The sequence below is a fragment of the Tupaia chinensis genome, unplaced genomic scaffold (assembly GCF_000334495.1).
Source record: "Tupaia chinensis unplaced genomic scaffold, TupChi_1.0 Scaffold000411_1, whole genome shotgun sequence".
Lineage (NCBI taxonomy): Eukaryota > Metazoa > Chordata > Mammalia > Scandentia > Tupaiidae > Tupaia > Tupaia belangeri.
In genome coordinates this window covers 338,899-361,780 of record NW_006159916.1, presented here as the reverse complement: position 1 = coordinate 361,780, position 22,882 = coordinate 338,899, and the positions used below count along the sequence as shown (strand labels likewise).

Here is a 22,882-nt window from a genome sequence, read left to right as displayed (position 1 = left end):
CATCTCACTTCGTTTTTCACATTACAGAGATATCAAACACACCATGTCTTCAGCTCTCTAATCAGTGCCAAATCTCCATCATTCATGTGCTCCATTTATTCAAGAACTATGTACTGAAACCTGTGCTGGGCGTTTGCAGTAGTTTTGAGCGAGACAGGCTGTATCCTGCCTTCATGGTGTTTACGTTTGTGGCGGAGAAAAGCAAGTAAACACCACGGTTCACAGTGTGGTAAGTCACTTACTACTCTGGTACCAGGACAAGGCAGGGGGGCATCTTAGCCCAGCTTGTAGGGTCGTTGAAGGGCTGATTTTTATCCTGAACCTGAAGGGCGATTAGGATGGGGTTGGAAGAGAGTAATCCAGGCAGAAAGACAGCTTGGGAAGACTTTGAATGAGAAGAACATAGCCTTGAGGAACTGAAAATGTTCAGTTTGACTGAATTGTTGGATTTGAGAAAGAAAGGAAGCAGAGGTAAGACTGACAAGGGGCAGATTATAAAATATTTTGAGGTCTGTGATAGGTTTCCACTTGACTGGCACTAACAGGTTATCACTTATGGTACAAATTTATTTCCTCATATAAAAAATATTTAAAGTACAGGGCTGAATGGAAGCTCATAGTCATTGAGTACTTGAGTCCTTTTGAGCTTTATCTTTTAAAACATATTTATTATTATTTTAATTTGACCAGAGACAGAGAGAGAGAATAAGAAAGCAAGCTGCCAGGTCCAGGACTCGAACCACAGTTGGCCATGTGGAAGTCCAGCACCTTAGCCACTATGCCACCTGCTAGTCCTCTTTTTGGGCTTTTGCTCAGTCACCCAAAGCACATGGCTTGCATTCTCATTGATCCTTCATGTCTAAGACAGCAATCATGCCTCAGCCTTCATGACCTTGAAACTGGCAGAAAGCAAGAGAAGAAATGGGGGATGGTCGAAGAAGACACAGCCAGATGTCTGTTCCCACTTTAAGAAGCATTTTTGGAAGTTCTAGTTAATAGCATCTACTTGCATCTCATTGGCCGGAACTTGGCAACACGGGAAATGTTTCATTTATAGATTCCTTTTTTTTTTTTTTTTTTTTTTTTGCCAGAGTGCACGTGTGCACGCATGAGAGAATGAGAGAAAAAGCATCCTCTTAATAAGGCCTGGTCACAGCAATCCTTTTTTTCTTCATTTCTTCATCCTGTCCAGATCCTGGGCACACACGTACATGTGTGTGTTTTTCTTTTTTTTTTTTTTTTAAGAGTGAGATTTTTGCTATAGGGCATGGGTGCTTGCTAGAGAGGCAGAGATAGAAAGTGAGAAATCACCCTCAGGGGACATGGCCATGCCCCAATCCTTTCTCCTCCAGACTCCTCTTGGGATTTTGGGCACATGCACCCGGTGTGAGTTTTAAGCCACCAGGTCCAGGACTCGAATAGCGGTTAAGTATATTGGAGTTACCATTATGCCATCTGCTGGTCCCCATGCTTGTGTTTTTCAAGACGCTATGGCTGGGATTTGAACCTTGGTCAGCCATGTGGGGTCCAAGTGTTTGAGCACAGCCTTTAACTGCTATACTCTAGGACCAGCCTGCATTTATGGACGTTTCATAGACACCGGGCCATGGCATTATCTAGAAGAAAGGAAATTCTGGCCTTTGGAAAGACAATAATGCTTTCAGGTCACTGAAGGTCACCATTGCATCTGATTTCTGTACTATCTCTCAGACTTCTCAGAAGCACTTTGGCTTCTGGGGAGGCTGGCCTCATCCTTCAGTAGGACATGCTACTGTCTTGATAGAATTAGGGTTTTGTTACTAATGAACAAGAGGATAGTAGTCACGCGGTAGGTAACTAGCAGTTTACATATCAGAGGCCATGTTAAGAGTTTGGAGCCAGCAGGTGGCATGGTAGTTAAGATGCTGGATCCCATGTGGGTAATTTGGCAGTTCAGATCCCAGCCCCATTGGCTTGAAACTTGTGCCAGGTGCGTGTGTGCATGTGCTCCAAATCCCAAGAGGAGACTGGAGAAGAAAGGATTGTGCATGGCCATCTCCCTTGGGGGGTGATTTCCCACTGTCACTCTTTATCTCTCTCTGTCTCTATCCAGTGAGCGCATCTGCCTTAAGCAAAAATCTAAAAAAAAAAGTTTGAACTTTACTAGAATTAGTGAAACATTAAGGTGATTGAATTGCATGTTAAAAAGCTAGTTCTGGGAACCAGCAGTTAGCGTAATGGCTATGTCGCGGGATTCCCACGTAGTCGACCGCGGTTCGTGTCCCGGACCCGGTGGCTTAAAACTCACGCGGGGCGCGTGTGCGTGCGTGCCCAAGATCCCGAGAGGAGAATGGAGGAGAAGGGATTGCGGCGTGACCATCCCCCCTGGGGGGTGATTTCTCGCTTTCTGTCTCTATGTCTCTCTCTGTCTGTCTGGCGAGCGCACGCGCCCTACAGTGAAAATCTCTCCAAAAAAAAAAAAAAAAAAGCTAGTTCTGGCTGTAGTGAAAGCGTACACAGAGGACAGACTCAGGGTAGATACCTATCACAGTGATCTGCCCTGCAGGTAATGGTGGCCACAAGACAGTGGTGATGATTGGTTTAGTCGGGTCGAGGCTGGGTATAAACAAACGACAGTATCCATCCAGTAAATCGGAAATGTTGGGATTTCACGTGTGCAGGACAGTGCAGCCATGTGGATGTAGCTGCTCCCTTGGAGTCTGCAGGCTAGTGGGAGCCTAAAGGTAAAATTGCAGCTTTGACTAATGCCAAGGAAGGCATTGACCTATTTAGAGAGGTGACAGGTTGAGGAAAAGGGATTTGAGATGGGATCTGAATGGCGATCATTAGCAGTGAACCAGGGAAGACTGGCTGGGAGGACACCCGGTGGAGTATGGATCAGAGGGGATCAGACTGGATGCCTGGAAGCCAGAAGATGATTGAACCATCTGGAAAGGTAATGGACTAGGGTGGGTGGAAGTAGAACTGCACCTGCCTAAGCAAGTGGCAGGTGAAGTGGCCTGCCAGGAACCCAAACAGCAGAGACAGGGAGAAAGGCCCCAACGGGCACTGTCAGCAGGATCAGATCTGAGCTTGGTCCCTGAAAGTCATTTTGCCTAGCATCATCACTAAAGAGCCTTTAAGGCAGCTAGCACTAGCTAGGGAGGGCACAGAAGCCCAGACTTGGAGCTAAGAATGGCCCCAGCAGGGGCTAGATGTCCCCTGGGACACCCTGGGGAAAATGGAAGAAAGTAGAAGGAACCAAAAGAGATTAGGAGGCAAATCCCTAAGATTTAAAGGATTTAATGGGTAGGTGTGAGAAAGAAAGGGGTCATGGTTGTCGCCATTGTCTCTACCTCCTACAACAGGATGATTTAGAGGACTCTTCAGCCAAATGGGGAGTGAGGAGAAAACCAGGTTTGGGAAGGTGGTCAGTTTTAGTTTTGGACATGGTGGGTTTGCCTTTGAGATGTCCCAGAAGACATGCTGAATAGGCACCTGGGCATGTGAATGTGGAATTCAGATGAGAGGAGTCAGTGTAGAGGTGGGAAGTGAAGCCATGGATGTGAAGAGCTTGCCCAGGAGAGACTTTTGAATGAAAGGAAAGGTTATGTGATAGAACATGAGCTCATATATCACATAAAAAAAAAAAAATCCACCTTCCTCCATACATTGAACACCAGGGGTCAATGACCTTCAGCTTAAATCCTGAAGCTCTTTGTTCTGTCCAGGCTGAATGACAGGGCTGCTATCTTCCTATCATTCCATTCTGCTTCTCCCCTGCAAGAATTCATTGTTTTGTGTCTGTTTGTTTATTAAGGTTTTTGCCATAGGGCACAGTAAGCTTGTCTGAGAGAGACAGAAAGGGAAAAATGAGAGATCACCCCATGGGGGGGGACTGGCCACACTGCAATCTCTTTTCCAATCTCCTCCTGGGATTTTGGGCATGCAAACACATTAGTCCAGAATGATTTTTAAGCTGCTAGGTCCAGGACTTGAACTGCAATGGGCCATGTGGGAATCCAGCGCCTTGACCCCTGTGCCAGCTGCTGGCCCCAAGCAGGGCATTATAAATGGCTGTTCCTCAGTGCTTTTCCTAGGGCTAGTGAGAAACTTGCATGAGCTCCAGAAAAGAGTATCCATCAGCCTTTCCCAGTAGCTAGGAAGTTTGTGGGATGAATACTTTTGTCCAAAGCCTCTGGGTCCCAGTTGAGATCATTCACTAATCTGGGCCAGGACCCAGTCTCATGGAGTCATTGTGGGTTGCTTATGACTTTGCTGCCCACAGAAGACATGTCCTCTGTCCTCTTGTGCCTTCTCCCTTTATGTGATTTGGAGTAGCAAGTCTGTCCACTGTCTGACTAGCTGAGCCTTCTCCTGGACTGCAGCCCATGGCCCTCAGAGTGCTGCTGTGCCAGCCATTTCAGTTTTGGGGATCACCCCTCTTTCTTCCTGGGTGAATGATGGAAAGCTAGTCTGGCTTGATTGCTGTCAACACGTCAATAAATCTCATAGTATCCTTAGCATACAATGCTAAGATTGTGGGGTTTGGGACCGGCAGCCTGCCTGGGGAGAGGGATCTACAGTACTCTTGAGAAGCAGAATTGTTTGTGAGCCTATGGGGAGCCTTCAGTTTAACTGCTGTGAGCCCCAGCCCTGCCTGGAAAAGTCTAGGGTCAGCTGAGTCCCCACGACCACTTCCTGGTTGGGACAATGACCTCTTCTCCTGCCAAACCACAGGGGCTTGGCTGGCCTTCAGAGCCACCATCTCTGGCTGACTGTTTCTTGAGGCCACACAGTATCCCTGGAGATGGGAAAATGGTTTTGAGCCAACTCTGAGTCAAGGAGTCCAGCTTTCAGTCTTCAAGCCACAGTGTGCCTACTGTCTGCTGCATAAACCTGAAGTAGAGTGGATGTCCTGACAGACGCTGGACAAGAGGGAAGAGGACAAACACATATCTGTGGAAGAAATAGGAGGGACTAGAGCTCAGCAAGAGTCCCTGGGAGGCTCATACTGTACACGTTCCCAGGAGTGCATACAACTTGATCCTCTGAAGTGTGGCAGCATGGGGCCAAGATAGAACTGTTATGATGTCTTACATGTTTGTTCATTTATTGCAAAGTTACTGAGCACCTGCTATGTGCTTGCTACCTTGCTTAGATAACACAAAGATCAGGGTGACCAAGAGCACCCCTAGGAGCAAATACGGCTGCAGATGGTAAAAATCCAGGGTCATGAGGGCTGTAGCACAAGTGCGCAAAGCACTGTAGAGAGGGGGAAGGTAAATCTTCACTGGAGTTGGCTGAGTCTTGACTGATAGGGACAATTTCAAAAGGAAACAGAAGCTTATACATAGAAAATAATGAAAAATGGCAGCTACCTTTTTTTTTTTTTAAGAATTACTTATTTAATTTTATTTATTATTATTATCATCATTCGCTATAGTCACCAGAGAGACACACAAAGCGTGAGAGAGAGAGTGTGAGAAAGGAAGCCAGCACGTGTGGGACTTGAACTGCAGTCGGCCGTGGGGAAGTCTGATGCCTTTACCACTACACAGCTAGCTTTTTAATAATTATTATTTTGAAGTTGATAGTGTAGATTATTCCCGGCTCTATCACTCACTATGATCTTAGGAAATTATCTCAGTTTCTATACTTCAGTTTTTTCATCTGTAAAATGGAGACAGTAGTACCTACTTGATAGAGCCGTTTGAGTAGATATTATTGTTAAGTGCTTAACTGCATTCGAGATTCTACATGCACATAATTTCTAATCCTAAAAACAATCCTGAAAGTAGGTTTCTTTCACCTGGGTTGTTCATGATCAAATGGATTAAAGGCTGGTCTGGGGATTTGAACTCATGTCTGACATCTACGCTCATGACCTTCTTACTGTTCCATGTCAAATAGGACAGGAAAACTGGCAGTGGGTGTAGAATGAGGACATAATGAGATTAAAGACTTCTTGACATTGCATTTCTGATCCATGAGTATATAAGTTCAAAAAGTTCATGGAAAATGAAATTAATACCTACAACTAAAAAATAGAATTTTTTAAAGGGATATCTTTGCTGTAGAACACATGTACTCACTGGGGAGACAGAGACAGAACACAAGAAATCACCCCCCAGGGTGAGGTGGCCTTGCCGCAATCCCTTCTCCATTCTCTTCTTGGGATTTTGGGCACACATGCCTGGCATGAGTTTTAAGCTGCCAGGTCTGGGACTTGAGCCATGGTTGACTATGTGAGAATCCAGTAACATAACCATTATGCCACCTGCTGGTCCCCCAAAATATAAATTTTATTTCTTACTATCAGGTTCTAGACACTTTTATAAGTGGTGATACTAGCTATTAAGTATATCTAAAAGAATTAAGGGTCTTGGGAATTTAATTGTGTTAGTGCAATCCATTTCTATTATTAACTGAAGAAAATGGATGCCCTTTAAGGATTTTTTTTTTTTTTTTTTTTTGAGATTAGGAAATAAGGAAAAGTCAGAAGGAGCCAAATCATGGCTGAACATAATGCTTAATGGTTCCCATTGAAATGGTCACAGAATCGCCCTAATTCGAAGAGAGGAATGAGCAGGAGCATTGCCACAGTGGAGGAACACTCTGGTGAAGCTTTCTGGGTGTTTTTATTTTATTTAATTGCCAGAGAGTGGGTACACTCTCCAGAGAAAGACAGGGAGAAAAGCACCCTCAAGTAGGGCATGTTCAGGCTGTAGTCCTTTCTCCACTTCTTCATCCTATATGGATTTGGGGCACGGTCACTTATGTGCTCAGTGTGTTTTTCAAGCCACCAGGGCAGGGATTCACACCGTGGTCAGCCATGTGGGATCTGACTCGCTTAACTGCAAGACTACGGATCTGGCCGTTCCTGGGTGTTTTTCTGCTAAAGCTTTGGCTAACTCTTAAACTCCCTCATAATAAGCAGATGTTGTGGACATTGGCACTCTGTAAAGTCAAAAAGCAAGATACATTGTGCATCCCCCAAAACTGCTGCCATGACCCTTGATCTTCACCTGTCTGCTTTTGGTTTGACTGGGCCACTGCTGTCTCTTGGTAGGCATTGCTTTGATTGTGCTCTGCCATCAGGCTAATGCTGCTAAAGCCACATGTCATCTGCTGTTAGAATTCTTTGAAGAAATGCTCTTGATCCCACTTGTTCAAAAATTTCCTTGACGTCTCTACTCTCTTTCTGCAACTAATCTGGGTGTAACAGTTTGGCACCCACTGAGTCCAAAGTTTTCTCAACCTTAGTTTTTCAGAGTTGTGTAAGCAAGACCAGCTAAATTGTTTGTGGTGTTGGCTATTGTTTCTGCTGTTAAGCATAGGTCCTCTTCATTGAGGACACAAACGAGGTTAATTTTTTCCTTGCAAATCTATGTGGATGGATCTGCTGCCTCAACAGCTACTCATCCCTTCTTCCAATGAGCTATCCATTTGTAAATTGCCAATTTCTTTGGAGAATTGTCCTTGTAAACTTTTTGCGATGCGTCAGTAATTTCACCTTTCTTCCAGTCAAGCTGCCCCATAAATTTGATGTTTGTTCTTGCTTCAATTTGAACAAAATTCACGTTGCTTTGGTAGAGGCTCTTTTCAAATTGCTGTTTTATCTTCGGTGGCTCTGTCTGGAGTCTGTTCAGACATGTTATAACAAATTAGTCCAAGTTTATTTTAGTGCAACAATTTCTTGAAAGACATGCATAATTTTCTCAGAATATTCATTTCCATGAATTTTTTGAAGACACCCTTCTCTCCCAATATCTTGGCAGATCTGCCTGACACAAAATTTGGGTCTTCATGCAAGTATGGTTATGAGCTTTACCATTCATGAAATTTTTCATGAATGTGTTCCCTATAGGGCAGATGAAAAAAAACATAGCAGGAATTCAACACTGAAACTCCTACAACCTAATAATAATAAAAAGGCAATTAGGCCAGTACAAAAAGGTGTGTGTGTGGGGGTTTGCATGGGCACACGATATTTTAAAAGAACTTTCAAAAAGAAAATATGTTGGGACCAGCAGTTAGTGTAATGGCTATGTCGCTGGACTCCCACGTAGTCGACCACAGTTTGCGTCCCAGACCCGGTGGCTTAAAACTCATGCCGGGCACGTGTGCGTGCATGCCCAAGATCCCGAGAGGAGAATGGAGCAGAAGGGATTGCAGTGTGGCCATCCCCCCTGGGGGGTGATTTCTTGCTTTCTGTCTCTCTGTCTCTCTCTGTTTTTCTGGCGAGCACACGCGCCCTATAGCAAAAACCTCTAAAAAAAAAAAAAAGGAAAATATGTTGAGACCAGCAGTTAGCATAATGGCTATGTCACTGAACTCCCATGTAGTCAACCATGGTTCAAGTCGGTTGGCTTAAACTCACGCCAGGCGCATGTGCGTGCGTGCCCAAGATCCCAAGAGGAGAATGGAGAAGGGATTGTGGCATGGCCATCCCCCCTGGGAGTTGATTTATCGCTTTCTGTCTCTCTGTCTCTGTCTTTCTGGCGAGTGCACACGCCCTATAGCAAAAACCTCTCCACCAAAAAAAAAAAAAAAGGAAATATGTTAACAGCTAATAAGCACATTAACAGATGCTCAACATCATTAGTTACCAAGGAAATGCAAGTCAAAACTACAGTGAGATATCACTGCATACACCCAAGTAACTGAAATGAAAAAGTCCAAAACATTTTTACCAGGATGTGGAGCAACTAGAATTCTCATATATTGTTGGTGGAAGCACAAAATAATACATTTTAGAGGACATTACAGTTCCTTATAAAATAGAATACATATATACTCTTCAACCCAGTGATTCCACTCCAAAATATTCGGCCAGTGAATGCGATAAATAAGTCTACAAAGTAACTTGCACAGAAAGCAGCCTTGTTCATAATAATCAAAAACCTACAGGATATCCGGCGCCCATCAACAGAAGAGTAAATAAACTATGGTATATGCATATGATATAATATTATGCCTCAAAAAGAAAATGCTGATGCAAGCAAGAACATGGATGGGTCCTCTGAAACATTCTTCCCTTGAAAGGAACTTTACACAAAAATTATACATACTATGTGATTATTTCATTTACATTTATATTTAGCTCTAGAACAGATGAAAGGAGAAAAATATCCTAGCAGTGGTTGCCTCTGGAAGGTGATGTGGGGGTGGGGACTGACTGGGAAGGGGTATTAGCTAACTTTGTGAGGTTTTAGGGATGTTCTGTAAATATAACAGGTAAATTTTTCTGTTTAGTTGAACATTTTCATAATAAAAGGGTCAGTTCTTTGGGGTTTTGCAGGAAAGCTCTATCACCAGAGCAGGTGGCTACGTTTAAGAACCAGCAAACGGAGACATCATAAGCTGGGGGAGGCAAGGGCCCGGCCTTGCGACCTGGCAAAAATAATTCACTTTTCCAAGTCTGTTCGCTCAATCAGCTACGAACTGGGTAAAAGGGCAGTGGCGGCGCTCCGTATTTTCAATCACTTTTGGTGGATGCAAACACCTGGAAGCGGGTGGCTCCTCAAGCCACCTGCCCATCCGGTGACCCTACCACTCCTTTCATGCCCTCTTGGCGCCCCCTTAGACCCGGGGTCCCTAAAGCATATCACCACCCCCGGCTCGGTTTCCGCGAGGGCACCGGAAGTCACTTATCGTACGCGCTTCCTATTGGGCGGCAGCCTTCCGCGGGGGCGGTCACTACGAGGCGGCGGAAGCGGCCGCAGGCATGGCGGCGGCTATGCCGCTCGCTGTGCTTGTGCTGCTGCTCCTGGGGCTAGGTGGCTGGGGCTTGGCAGAGCCCCCACGCGACAGCCTGCGGGAGGAGCTCGTCATCACCCCCCTGCCTTCCGGGGACGTGGCCGCCACATTCCAGTTCCGGACGCGCTGGGATTCCGAGCTACAGCGGGAAGGAGGTGAGAGCCCAAGACCTGATTGGAGAGATTCCTGTGGCACCTACTGCGCGCTGGGTGGAGGCAAGCCTTGGGGGTGGGGCCTGGTCCGGGTGTGAGTCTGTAAGAGGTGGAGGTGGAGTCATCACTCACCTGCTCCTTCTTCCTCAGTATCTCATTACAGGCTGTTTCCCAAAGCCCTGGGGCAACTGATCTCCAAGTACTCCCTAAGGGAGCTGCACCTGTCATTCACGCAAGGCTTTTGGAGGACCCGGTACTGGGGGCCCCCCTTCCTGCAGGCACCATCAGGTGCAGAACTCTGGGTCTGGTTCCAAGACACCGTTGCTGAGTGAGTGCCCATCCTGGGCCTTGTTGTAGGCCGTGGAGGGAGTGTGGGAGGGAGAGGTGTCATGAATCCATCCAGCTGGTATTGGAAGTAAGTGAAGTTACCACTGATACATCTTTACCTTTGATGTATAAACTTTCTTCTCTTAATACCTCCAGGCCTGAGGTGGCACACGCGTACCTCTACAGAGGCAGATAAATGACTGGTGTTTATTTGGGTATAAGTCAGTAGAAAATTGGCAAACTGGATAACCTCTTAATAGGCGTTCTTTGATACTTTTTAAAAGTGATACTAAGTAACCACGAAGGCCAAACAACATATCTGTGGGCCACGGTTGGCCTCCAGGTACTCCATCTCTGCATTAGAGGAATTGCTTTCTCTTTTTCAGAGGGACAACTCTAGCAACTGCTTTTGTGTTAAAATCTATTTCTGAGTGGCTGTTGTATCTATCCCTATATAGAGTAGAACTTTTTTTTTTTAAAGAGAGATTTTTGTGATAGAGGGCACTTGCTTGCTGGAGATACAGAAAGTGAGAAATCAACCCCTGGGAGGATGGCCACTCTACTATCCCTTCTCCTCCATTTTCCTCTTGGGATTTTGGATGCAGATGCACTTACACCCGGGTCTGGTACTTGAACCATGGTTGACTACATGGGAGTGCAGCGTCATAATCATTATGCCAGCTGCTGGTCCCAAGTAGAACCTTTTTATAAAAAGGTTGCAAACATGTCTACATGGGCCACACAGGTGATGTCCATGAGTAAAGCTGTAAAAACACTGATAGAGGCACAGGAATGAGAATAGGTCTGATTTCCTCTAAGTCCCACAATGAGACATCAATAGTGCAGGTATGGTAACAAATCTGGGGGCAATAATAGGGAGTGGTAGGGACTGTGACAGGCTAGAGAGCTTAGCCAGCAGTTAAAAGAGGATGGCTACTGCTCAGCCCCTATGGAATGTATGCAGATAGAGACCTAATATGGCCACACTCTTACATTTCTATTTTTTTAATTTTTAATTTTTTTTTTAATTTTTAATTTTTTTTTTTTTTTTTTTTGCCATAGAGTATGTGTGTTCACCAGAGAGAGGCACAGACACAGAGAAAGAAAGTGAGAAATTATGCCCCCTCAGGGGAGATGGCCACTCTGCAGTTTCTTCTCCTTCATTCTCCTCTGAAGATTTTGGGCATACGTGTACACATGCCTGGCGTGATTTTCAAGCCACCACGTCCAGGACTTGAACTGCGGTCAGCCATGTGGGAGTCCAGTGCCTTAACCACTACATTACCTAGTGGTCCCCGGGCTCTTATATTTCAAGAGACATTAGAAATCTGTAAGTTAATGTGGAAGTGGCAAATGTCAATGTCAGTAAGTAAAGAGAAACATTTTGAGGTGCTAAATATAGCCAGTCAGTGTCGTGTACCCTGCATGGAACATGGTCATGGTCTGGGAAGAGCTCTCAGGGTCAAGTTAGTGATCCAGGAGCCTTAAGGATGGGAGCGATGGAAAAGCTCCAAATCAGTACTAAATGGGGGTGAACAGTGACCCCCACACATGCTTGCCAAGGCTCTTTCCTTGCCTCAGCTCTGGCTCCCTTGCTTTTTTCCCCGTCTGGACATAATTGCCACTAATATGGAGCTGATGTTCACCATTTTAATGCCCATGGGGATTTATGCTTTGTATTCTTTTTTCTTTTTTTAAAGAATCATTTTATCTATCTTTATTTATTTTATTTATTTTTTTAAATTCGACCAGAGAGGGACAAAGAGAGAGAGAGAAAGCGAGAAAACAAGCTGCCAGGTCCGGAACTCAAACTGCTGTCAGCCATGTAGGTGTCCAGTGCCCTTAACCACCACACCACCTGCTGGCGCCATATGCTTTGTATTCTTAATATACAGAGCAAATTTCTTGTGACACTTCTTTAGGAAAAGAACTTCTCATTTAATTTGATGTTATCGTGGGGTCCTGAGTACTTGTGTTCGACCAGAGAGGGACAAAGAGAGAGAGAGAAAGCGAGAAAACAAGCTGCCAGGTCCGGAACTCAAACTGCTGTCAGCCATGTAGGTGTCCAGTGCCCTTAACCACCACACCACCTGCTGGCGCCATATGCTTTGTATTCTTAATATACAGAGCAAATTTCTTGTGACACTTCTTTAGGAAAAGAACTTCTCATTTAATTTGATGTTATCGTGGGGTCCTGAGTACTTGTGTTCCCCTGTTCAGTGAGCTTTATTAGACATAAGACCTACCGTGGAGATAGAACTGGCGTGCACTGTCATGCCCAGCATATTGATGGGCAGAGTCCGCTGCCTCGCCCCACTGGGCACACCCAGGAGGATCAGGGAGCTGATCTCCGGGGATAGGATACCATCTACGACGTGTGTGCAGTACACAGACAAGCCAGACCTAGCCCTTGTTCTCAGATTGCGTACAGCCTGGTTGGGGAGGAGAAGTAGGTAGAACAAGATGCTGCTGCCACCCAGCCATCTCCCTGGAGGAACCTAGAGAGATTTGGATGGGCATGACTGGCGGCACAGAGAAGGCTATGCTGAAGGAGTATGTGATGGGCTTCCTGGGGACGGCCAGTGCTGCAGTGGTTAAGGCGCTGGGTCCCACATGGCTGGCTGTGAGTCCTAAATCCAGTGGCTTGAAAAACAGGTGGATGCAAGTGTATGCATGCCCCAAATCCCATTTGGAGAATGAAAGAGGGGATTGTGGTGTGCCTATACCTCCTGGGGGATACTTTCTCATTTCTTTCTCCTCTGTCTCTCTGGCAAGCTCACATTCCCTGTAGCAAATTTAAAAAGAAAGAGAGAAAGGAGGGAGGGTAGGAAGGAAGGAAGGCAGGCTTCCTGGAGGAGAGGACCTGAACTGGAGCTGGACCTTAAAGGTTGGGAGGGAGGAATGGGGCATTCTGAGGCAAGAGGAATCAGCTGAGCAAAGACCTGTGGAAATGAGGGATGTCCACAGCAGAGTAAGGTAGAAGAGGGCGAGTGGTGAGCCCGGGTGTTGGGCTGAGCGGGTAGTGACGGTGTTCCAGCGCCATCATCTGGTTAGTAGCCAGCCTCCTGGCCTTGACATCAACCCTGGATTTCGGTTCTCTTTTCTTCGTCTCAGTTAAGCCAGCAGTGAAGATAAGGATTGGTAAGAGGGTGAATACAGTGTAGTTTAAGGATGGTTAATTCAGTGGTCATTGGCTCTCCTGCAGTGGCTTAGCAGCCAGCTGGGGACTTCGAGGCGGGGAGCAGAGGCAGCCCCAGAACAGCGAGTGGGTTTGTGTCTCCCTCAGCGTGGATAAGTCCTGGAAAGAGCTCAGTAATGTTCTCTCGGGGATCTTCTGTGCCTCTCTCAACTTCATCGACTCCACCAACACAGTCACTCCCACGGCCTCCTTCAAGCCCCTGGGGCTGGCCAATGGTGAGGTAGCCCTTGCGGCCCCTTTCTTGTTCCTGCCCAAATCTTCACCTCCTTTCTCTCAGTCTCCTCCTTGTCCAGCCTGGGCTCAGTCCCAAGTCCCTGGGTGTTTAGGCCTGAGAAAGGCTTCCCAAGACTGCACAGTCTCTGCACTGTCTTCCCCCAGGGGGAGGGGGGCGTCCACCCCCAGCTGGGACTGTTTGGGTGGTGGTGCAGAGTGGTGTGGGGTTTAGGAGGGTCATCGTCACCTGTGGAGTGTGGGTCCTGAGTGTGGGCCCCTAGGACCTGCCCAGACAAACCTGTGTCCCCTCAGACACTGACCACTACTTCCTGCGCTACGCCGTGCTGCCGCGGGAGGTGGTCTGCACCGAGAACCTCACCCCGTGGAAGAAGCTCTTGCCTTGTAGTTCCAAGGTGAGTCCAGAGTGATCTGAGTGTGGGTGGCTGGGTCCGCGAGGGCACAGAGCGGGCAGTTGGTCCTTTGCAGCCTGGCAGCCAGGGTGCGTTTGTGAGAACCTGAGCTCCCTGCGACGCACCATCTCTGACCTTTCATCTCCCCCACCCTCCAGGCTGGCCTCTCTGTGCTGCTGAAGGCAGACCGCTTGTTCCACACCAGCTACCACTCGCAGGCAGTGCACATCCGTCCTGTTTGCAGAGTAGGTCTCAGGGCGTGGGGGCAGTTTCTGTCCAGGGGCTCCGAGGCAGGGTGCAGGTAAAGCATGTAGCCGATTGTCTGACTCAGGCTGTCAGCAGTAAGTGGTAGACATGAAGGTGATTATTTGGGCCATTGGCCATTCACCAAGGAAACCGAGTGGCTGCCTGGTAAGCACGCACTACCTCCTTGTCATGGGAGCATAGTGCTTAAGAACAATCGTGTGGGGCACCGCTGGCAGCTCAGTCACTGGCCAGCTGGCCTGACCGCAAGTGCAGCCCTTTAGTTCCCTGGGCCTGGTTTTCTCATCTGTCACATGAGAGCCGTGGAGAGTCCGCTCCTCAGTTGTGGTGCTTCCTTGGAGTGATATACCCCAAGGTGTTGGCACAGGCTCTGGCACGTGGCCAAGTGCACAGCAGTGAGTGGAAGCAAATGGGGGTGGAAGTTACATAGAGACAAGGGGGGGGATTCAGGGCGGGCACTCTTGAGGCCGTGTGATGCCCCTCACCGCCGCCATTGGCCCTGTGTAGAATGCACGCTGCACCAGCGTCTCCTGGGAGCTGAGACAGACCCTTTCCGTTGTGTTTGATGCCTTCATCACCGGGCAGGGCAAGAAAGGTAAGCTGCCTTGGTGAGTCATCTCCGTCCGCCCCTGCCAGCCCCACTCCATGTGCTTGAACCAGGCCCGGCCCCAGCCCCTGCTCAGCCCTGCTTTCTGCTCCTCAGACTGGTCCCTCTTCCGGATGTTCTCCCGAACCCTCACAGAGCCCTGCCCTCTGGCTTCGGAGAGCCGAGTCTACGTGGATATCACAAACTACAGCCAGGTACTGAGGTCTCTGGTCCCCACCCGCCCTTTCCCAGGCCAGCCTGGCCCTCTGCTTGTTTCTCAGCCCTGCCTGCATGTCCCCAGGACAATGAGACACTGGAGGTGAGCCCACCCCCTACCACCACGTACCAGGACGTCATTCTGGGTACCCGGAAGACCTACGCCGTCTACGACTTGCTTGACACGGCCATGGTCAACAATTCTCGCAACCTCAATCTCCAGTTCAAGTGGAAGAAACCCCCAGAGAATGGTGAGTGGGTGAGTAGGTGAGTAGTAGGTGGGCCCTCGGGGAACGACTCATGGTCCTGAGTCTTCTCTGTGAGGTCACAGGGCTGTGTATAGACTCAGGTCTCCGGAAACATATGCTCCTAGTTCCTACCCCAGCTCTTCCAGCCCAGTGACGGTGGACAGGTTCCTGACCCCTCTGAGCCTTTGCGTCCACATCTGAAAAACAGGGACAGTAATGGCTAGTGGGTCCAATGAGGTAATTGACATAAAGCCTGGAGTTAACTTGCGATTTGCTTAATTGACCAAAAAATTAGGGATCCCTGCTCTGCACCAGGCAAAGTGGTGGTTTAAGACAGAGGGCACCATGTTCAAGGCATGAAGTGTCTGTTAGTTGAAGCAGGTGTCGGTTTGTTAATTACGTCTGTGCTCAGTGGTGCTGGGGAAAGGGCACAGTACCCTGAGGGTGTTGGGCACAGTGTTCCGCTCACACACGCTGGGAAACGGTGGGACTCCTGTTGTCATCATTGCTTGTGGGCCGGAGCACAGGGTTCCTAGTTCTCACAGCTTCCCCCCCCTGCCGCTGGCAGGCGGTCTGTGGTGCAGGGGGTTGGGGTGGGGAGCGGCCCTTCTGCAGGCGCTGTTAGCTGTTGGCTTTTCCCTCCCAGAGGCCCCACCGGTGCCCTTCCTGCACGCGCAGCGGTATGTGAGCGGCTACGGGCTGCAGAAGGGTGAGCTGAGCACGCTGCTGCACAACACCCACCCGTACCGGGCCTTCCCGGTGCTGCTGCTGGACGTGGTGCCCTGGTACCTGCGGCTGTATGTGCACACCCTCACCATCACCTCCAGGGGCAAGGAGAACAAACCAAGTGAGGAGCCGGGCCCGAGCCAACCCCCCACCCCCAGCATTGTCTCTCCAGGTCCCCGGACACTCGTTCTCAGAGGAGATCTGGCGTGCCTGTGAGCTGTGCGGGCAGACAGCGTTGAGAGTGGTTTGCAGAGTGGGACAGGGAGCCTCACTGCCAGATTCAGAAGCAGTTTATGAAGTAGCAGTAATTAAAACACCTGCTGGGGATGGCTTTTCATAGGGTCTGAAGGCAGCAGCTTTCTAGTCCTTTTCACTTACTTTCTTCTTCCCAGGACCTTTGGCACACCCTTGGGTTTTGTGATGATTCATAGACCCTTTTAAAAAAAAATTGTTTATTTAATTGTCATTATTATTATTTTAATTCTTTATGGGGCATGTGTGCTCACCAGAGAGGGACAGGAAGAGTCGGGGGCAGGAAGATAAAGTGAGAATGCTAGCCACCAGGTCCAGGACTTGAACCATGGTTGGCTGTTTATTTCTCTAAGGAGAGAGAAACACTTTACTTTACACTAGAGAGTAAAAACTGAGAGCTTTCTGTTAGGTACCAGGCTTAGCACTGGAGTCTTTCTTTGGCATTTGGGAGATTAATAATAAAGAAAAAGGCTTTTTAGGAAGAAGTTATATCACATTGTGACCAGTCACACTTAAACATCTTTAAATACCCGTTTCCCGTATTTTCAAACCTATCACTAATAGTTTTACTTAGGTTTAGCCCCATTTATACAATCTCCAAAAATCTTGATTTTAGGGATCAGCAGTTAGCTTAATGGCTATGTTGCTGGACTCCCATATAGTCGACCGCAGTTCGAGTCCTGGACCTGGTGGCTTAGACTCACACCAGGTGCATGTGCGTGCGTGCCCAAGATCCCGAGAGGAGAATGGAGGAGAAGGGATTGCTGTGTGGCCATCCCCCCTGGGGGCGTGATTTCTCGCTTTCTGTCTGTCTGTCTCTGTCTTTCTGGCGAGCACACGTGCCCTATAGCAAAAACCTCTCCAAAAAAAAAATCTTGATTTTAAATATCTTACCTATGTGTTCTGTACGTTTCTCCACTTATGTTTTTACCTTTTACTTTAGAAAATTTCAAACACATACCCACATGGAATAGTCTGGTATACTGCCATATTCCACGACTGCCGTGTGGCTTCCGGACCGCAGTTCCGGATGTCACGGCCTGTGCCACTGAGGCTGGGCCTGTGATTGACAGCTAAGCAAGGTGCTCATGTCACACTTCCTTGATATGTACCTTAGGTTTCTTGTGTTACTTATTTCTTATTTCTCTTATGTCTCTTATTAAGGCTTTATTTATTTAGGTTTTTGCCTTAGGGTACATGCGTTTGCTAGAGAGAGAGAGAGAGAGAGAGAGAGAGTGTGAAAGTGAAAAATCACCCACAGGGAGGATGCGCGTGCCGCAGTCCCTTCCCCTCCAGCCTCCTCCTGGGATTTTGGGCACACACGCACACGTGCTCAGCATGATTTTCAAGCTGCCAGGTCTAGGACTTGAACCACGGTCCAGAATGTGGGAGTTCAGCACCTTAACCACCATGCCACCTGCTGGCCCCTAGACTTAGAGCAGTTTTAGGTTTATAGAAAAGTGGAGGGGAGAGAACGGAGTTCCCGGATGCTCCCTCTCCCCCACCCAGTCTCCCTCATTGTTAGCATCTCGCATTCGGTGTGGTACTCTTGTCTCTTCACCTATATGAACCCCCCTTTAAGGCTATTTGGTGGAGAAACTGGGTCATTTGTTGTGTAGAGTGTTCTACATTCTGAATTTGTCCTTGTGCTGGTGTTTTAACATCCTCCATCCCCTGGATTTCTTCTGTATTGGTGGTTAGATTTAGAAACTTGATTAGATTCGTGTCCCATATTTTTGGCAAGAAAAATCCCACGTGGTTCTGTGAACTTCCTCTTGATCGCCCCTTGATTTCTCTTGCTTCTTGGTGTCAGGTGCCCTAGTTTTAGAGATGTGAGCCTGACCCTTCATGCTCTGCACATTCTTGATGGCCTCTCTTGACCTCGTCCTGGGATCGCTGCCCTGGTACACATTCTCCCTCTTCTGAGACCCTGCCCCCTCCCCTGCCTGGTTTCTCTGACCTGAGCCCACCTTTGGGGCACCCAGGTTGAGAGCCCAAGGCAAACCGTAGGGACAGGTGGTATAGGTAGTCTGATCCCCGGAGAGAGGTCTGGGTGACCCTCGCCTGTCCTCAGGTTACATCCACTACCAGCCTGCCCAGGACCGGCTTCAGCCCCACCTCCTGGAGATGCTGATCCAGCTGCCAGCCAACTCCGTCACCAAGGTCTCCATCCAGTTTGAGCAGGCGCTGCTCAAGTGGACAGAGTATACTCCGGACCCCAACCATGGCTTCTACGTCAGGTGGGCTCCCCTCTTCAGGCCACCTCCTGCACTCCTGACCCACCCTCACTGCCACCAACTCTTTGGTGGGAGGGCCAGCGAGGACATGGGCCATCTTCTGCTTTTCTGCAGCCCATCTGTCCTTAGCGCCCTTGTGCCCAGTGTGGTGGCAGCCAAACCAGTGGACTGGGAAGAGAGCCCCCTCTTCAACACCGTGTAAGTGACCACAGCCCTCTGAGGTTATGTCCTCAGCTGTCTGCTGGGCAGTAACAGGTGATCGGGCTCCGGCAGGGTGGTTTGGGGTAGATGTTCCCTATTCCAAAGTTGTATGTCCATTTACTCAATGCTATCAAAATCCTAGTGGTGTATGATATTTGTACAGACTTACAGAATGATTCTAGAGTGTTCTATAGGAATAAACAGAACCACAGTACATACAGCCACATTTACTCGTTGATTCTCTTAACAGATATTTAATGGGGATATTTTATTTATCAAATGCCAGAAACATCAGAGAGCACCAGGCGGACAAGAGTAAACAAAACTCACCCCAGTCCTCCCAATGCCTGCATTCTACCGGGGAGGGAGTACTCTGGTGGGCTGTCCAGGAAGGCTTCTTTGAGGAAGTGGCATTTAGGATAAGACTATACTAAGAAAGAGGCAGCCAGGTGAAGGCAGAGCCCCTTTCCTCCACTTCAAGGAGGATTCTGAGGCTAAGGAATCTCTGAAAACTTACCATGACGGGTCAGCCCAGCGCAGCTCGGGGAGGAGGGCAGGCAGGATGAGGAGGAATGGCCGGTCAGTCTCACCGATTTCTCTGCCCTCAGGTTCCCGGTTTCTGATGGCTCTGGCTACTTCGTGCGGCTGTACACGGAGCCGCTGCTGGTGAGCCTGCCGACGCCGGACTTCAGCATGCCATACAATGTGATCTGCCTCACGTGCACAGTGGTGGCTGTGTGCTATGGCTCCTTCTACAACCTACTCACCAGGACCTTCCACATCGAGGAGCCCAGCACTGGCGGCCTGGCCAAGCGGCTGGCGAACCTCATCCGGCGTGTCCGAGGAGTCCCTCCGCTCTGACACTTGCCTGCTGTGTTTCTGTCTGGGGAGGGACAGCAGTGGTCCCCAGAGCTGAATTTAGAACCAGTTGACTCTGGACCAGGGCAGGGCCTAGTGCCATGCCATGTGGTACAGTGGCCACGAGCCCAGTGTGGCATCGAATTTACAGTTGTTGAAGTAAAAATCCACGTCCCCTGCTGTGGTAGCCACATGTCAAGTGCTCAGCAGCCGGAAGTGGCTAATGGCTGCCGCACCGGATGGCACAAAACCACCTCCATCCTCGCAGGGGTCCTGCTAGGCGGCCCTGGCTAGGTAGGAGGCCGCAGGAAGAGTTTGTACCCCTGTGTGGAGGGTGGGTTTACGGTTATGGAATAAAAAGTGGCTGCTGCTTTGTTAAAGAACATGCCTCATGCCTCTTGTCCATGAGGTCTGCATAGAGCTGGGGACTAGGGCATGCTTGCTGGGTGCTTAAACAGGACTCCTACCCTATCTCCCCAAACAGAATCCTTCCTGTCTCCCCAGCCCTTGCCAGAAAATCCTTCTCATCTGCTCGGCAAGCCCCCATGCTCATCTGATTGTTGTTCCCAGAATGCCCTGGGTTTGGCTGGGAGATGGTCTGTAGTGACTTCTGTGACCATGAAGGTGGGTCATCGTGCCTTGTCATCGGGAGGAGAGCGGAGAGGCGCAGCTCTCTATGGTGTGCACAGGACCACGGGGCAGTGGTGAAAGTGAGCAGGTTCCTGGGGTCCAGACCTTGCCAGTGACCTTGGTTGGGGTACATCCCCGCCTTTGACTTTCTCCCCTCAAAGAAGTATTATTTTTTAAATTTGCCACAGAACATGTGTACTCACCAGAGAGAGACAGTGAAAAAGCAAGTCACCGGGTCCGGGACTCAAACTGCATTTCAGCCGTTTGGGAACCTATCACCTTAACTGTCAGGCCACCTGCTGGCCTCCAGCTTTTGACCTTTTAGCAAGTTTCAAGAGCTTGTGTTGTGACTTCAACAGGCTTTGAAGCCAGACCCGTGGAGTTGAAGTCTGCCCCTGGCCCCCTCCCTTTATCACTCCGGGTTCCTGGAGAACAGGTCCTTAGGGCCTCCCGTGCTCTCATCTGTCTTCCTTTGCACACTCAGGTTCAACTGTGTTAGTTCCTTGTGGTTCCATCCCACCTGCCGGCCCACTCAGTTCTCCCAGCGTGGTTGGTTGGCCTAGAATGCCCTGGTTCCATCAGTCATAAACACCCATCGAACACCTGCTTCACTCTTACTGAACTAGATGAGCTGTTGCTTTCTCCAGAAGTCTTCCCTGACTCTCCAGGTTACTATAGTTGTCTGTCCCTTCTCCTTCAGCTTCCTCGACTTAGGCTATGTGCTCTTTATGGTTTTTCTTTTTGCTAGAGGGTGTATGTACTTACCAGAGAGAGAGAGAGAGAGGAGGCATCTCCTGGGAGGGCGGGGCGGGGGGTGACTACAATCTTCATTCTTGGGATTTAGGGCATGCATACACATACACTGGGAGCATTTTTTAAGCCCCAATTCCAGGACTCCAAAAGAACTGCCTTAATCACCACATCACCTGGCTGGCCCCTGGCTGTCATTCTTGGACTTTCATTAGATTGTGTTTCCTGGAGGCACGGGCTGTCCTTCCTCATGACCTTAACCAGCTCAGGACACGTGTAAGTAGTCAGCAGAAGTGTGAGTGAGTCTTGGCTATTCTGACTTGGGATCTAGGATCTAGGGTTAGGATGGGGGCCCAGGGGTACTCTAGGAGTCCCGAATGGGCAAGTGTTGCCATCTGGAACCCTAGACTACGGCTGTCTGTACGGCCAGCAGAGACAGGCTGCTGAGGCTGCCTCGGTTGGTTTTCCAAGATCCTCAGAACATGCAGGTGACACCTGTGCATGTATGTGTGTAGGAAGGAAGGGCGGAGGCTAGTCTAGTTCAAGATGCTTTTACTTGCAAAGCAGTGAACAAGCCATGAATGAGATGAAATGCAGGTGGGTGAGTGTGCAGCCTGCATAGCGTGGGCTGTCTGCCAAGTCAGAGGGGCATGGAGTTTGCCCTGCTGTCTTTAATATCCTGAGCCCAGAGATGCCCTCCACCACCACGGCACATGTAACCGAGGTGCTGACCACCCCACACGTCTTGAGCTCAGACGTGCTTCCCGAGTTCCAGGTTCACTTACCCAGCTACCTGCTTACCACCCACACTTGGGTGTGAAGTCATTTCAAGTTTAGTAGCTCCCAACTGAACTGATACTCTCCACCCATCCCCCAAACATGCCCACCCATAGTCCTCTCCTGTCCATGGCAACGCCATGTCTTCAGATCCCAACAACCTTCAAGTCATCCGTGAGTCCTCTCTCCCTCATTCAATATGCACTTTACCTTCAAAGCACATTCAAACTCCACCCCTTTCACCATCGCCACTGTAGAGTTGCCAGTGAGGTCTTCCCTAGCCACTCCATTTCGGACTACTGCCAAGCCACAAGCTCATGCCTTTCCTGTGTTCTCTCTGGCTTTGACCACCGTGGAAGCTGCTGTGTTTATTCATTGTTCCTCTTCCCTGTAATGTAAGCTCCACGTGGGCAAGGACTTTGGTCTTTTTAGCTGCAGTGTCTAGAACAATACCTGGCATGTAGTTCGCATTTCAGACATCAGTGAGTGAGTGAATGAATGAATAAATGTTTGAAGACCACGCAGTAATTTCGCTGCTGAGCAAATCTGGTCACCCAGGTCCTGCGCCTGGAGAGTCACTGTGCCCCACCACACCATCTTTCTATACTCCTGCACTCAGAGCTCAGGCGTTTCCTTCATGCTCATCCATGGCATCCCCAAGTGTAAGCCTGGCCATGGCCTTCTCCAGGATGGTGGGCATTGGGCAGTGGCCTGTGGGGAACAGGACTCAAGGCTCAAGCCTCCCAGGGCATAATGAGATGGCTCTCCATTTGCACACGAGAAATTCCCTGTTCCTTGTGAGGGAGTAGGAGATGGGGATTCTGTTCTCTAAGGGCTCTGACATGGAAAAATGAACCAGGCAATTCCATAGAGGATTTAACAGATGTTTAATTTCATTGAAAAAAAATCTTTTTGGAGAGGTTTATGCTATAGGGTGTGTGTGCTCACCAAAAAGATAGAGACAGAGAGATAGAAAGCGAGAAATTACCCCCCAGGGGGGATGGCCACTTTGCAATACCTTCTCCTCCACTCTCCTCTTGGGATCTTTGGCATGCACGTACACCAATCTGGCATGAATTTAATCTAGCAGGTCCC

General features: G+C 48.8%; 1 protein-coding gene across 4 annotated transcripts; it reads left to right on the top strand.

The window, feature by feature from the left end:
- Positions 1 to 9,671: 9,671 nt before the first annotated feature.
- Positions 9,672 to 20,015, top strand: PIGT (phosphatidylinositol glycan anchor biosynthesis class T). 4 transcript variants are annotated; one of them, XM_006154505.3, is made up of 12 exons: positions 9,674 to 9,896; positions 10,044 to 10,221; positions 13,507 to 13,634; positions 13,945 to 14,045; positions 14,201 to 14,287; positions 14,814 to 14,901; positions 15,010 to 15,107; positions 15,194 to 15,359; positions 16,003 to 16,203; positions 18,409 to 18,574; positions 18,686 to 18,769; positions 19,381 to 20,015. In XM_006154505.3, the coding sequence occupies exons 1-12, from the start codon at positions 9,710 to 9,712 to the stop codon at positions 19,631 to 19,633; spliced, it is 1,737 nt and encodes a 578-aa protein (XP_006154567.1). In that variant the 5' UTR covers positions 9,674 to 9,709; the 3' UTR covers positions 19,634 to 20,015. The 4 variants fall into 4 exon arrangements, with proteins under 4 accessions (XP_027629993.1, XP_006154567.1, XP_027629992.1 ...); XM_027774191.1 differs by having other exon boundaries at positions 13,426 to 13,634; XM_027774192.1 differs by lacking the exon at positions 16,003 to 16,203 and having other exon boundaries at positions 9,672 to 9,896; positions 13,426 to 13,634.
- The last annotated feature ends 2,867 nt before the right edge of the window (positions 20,016 to 22,882 follow it).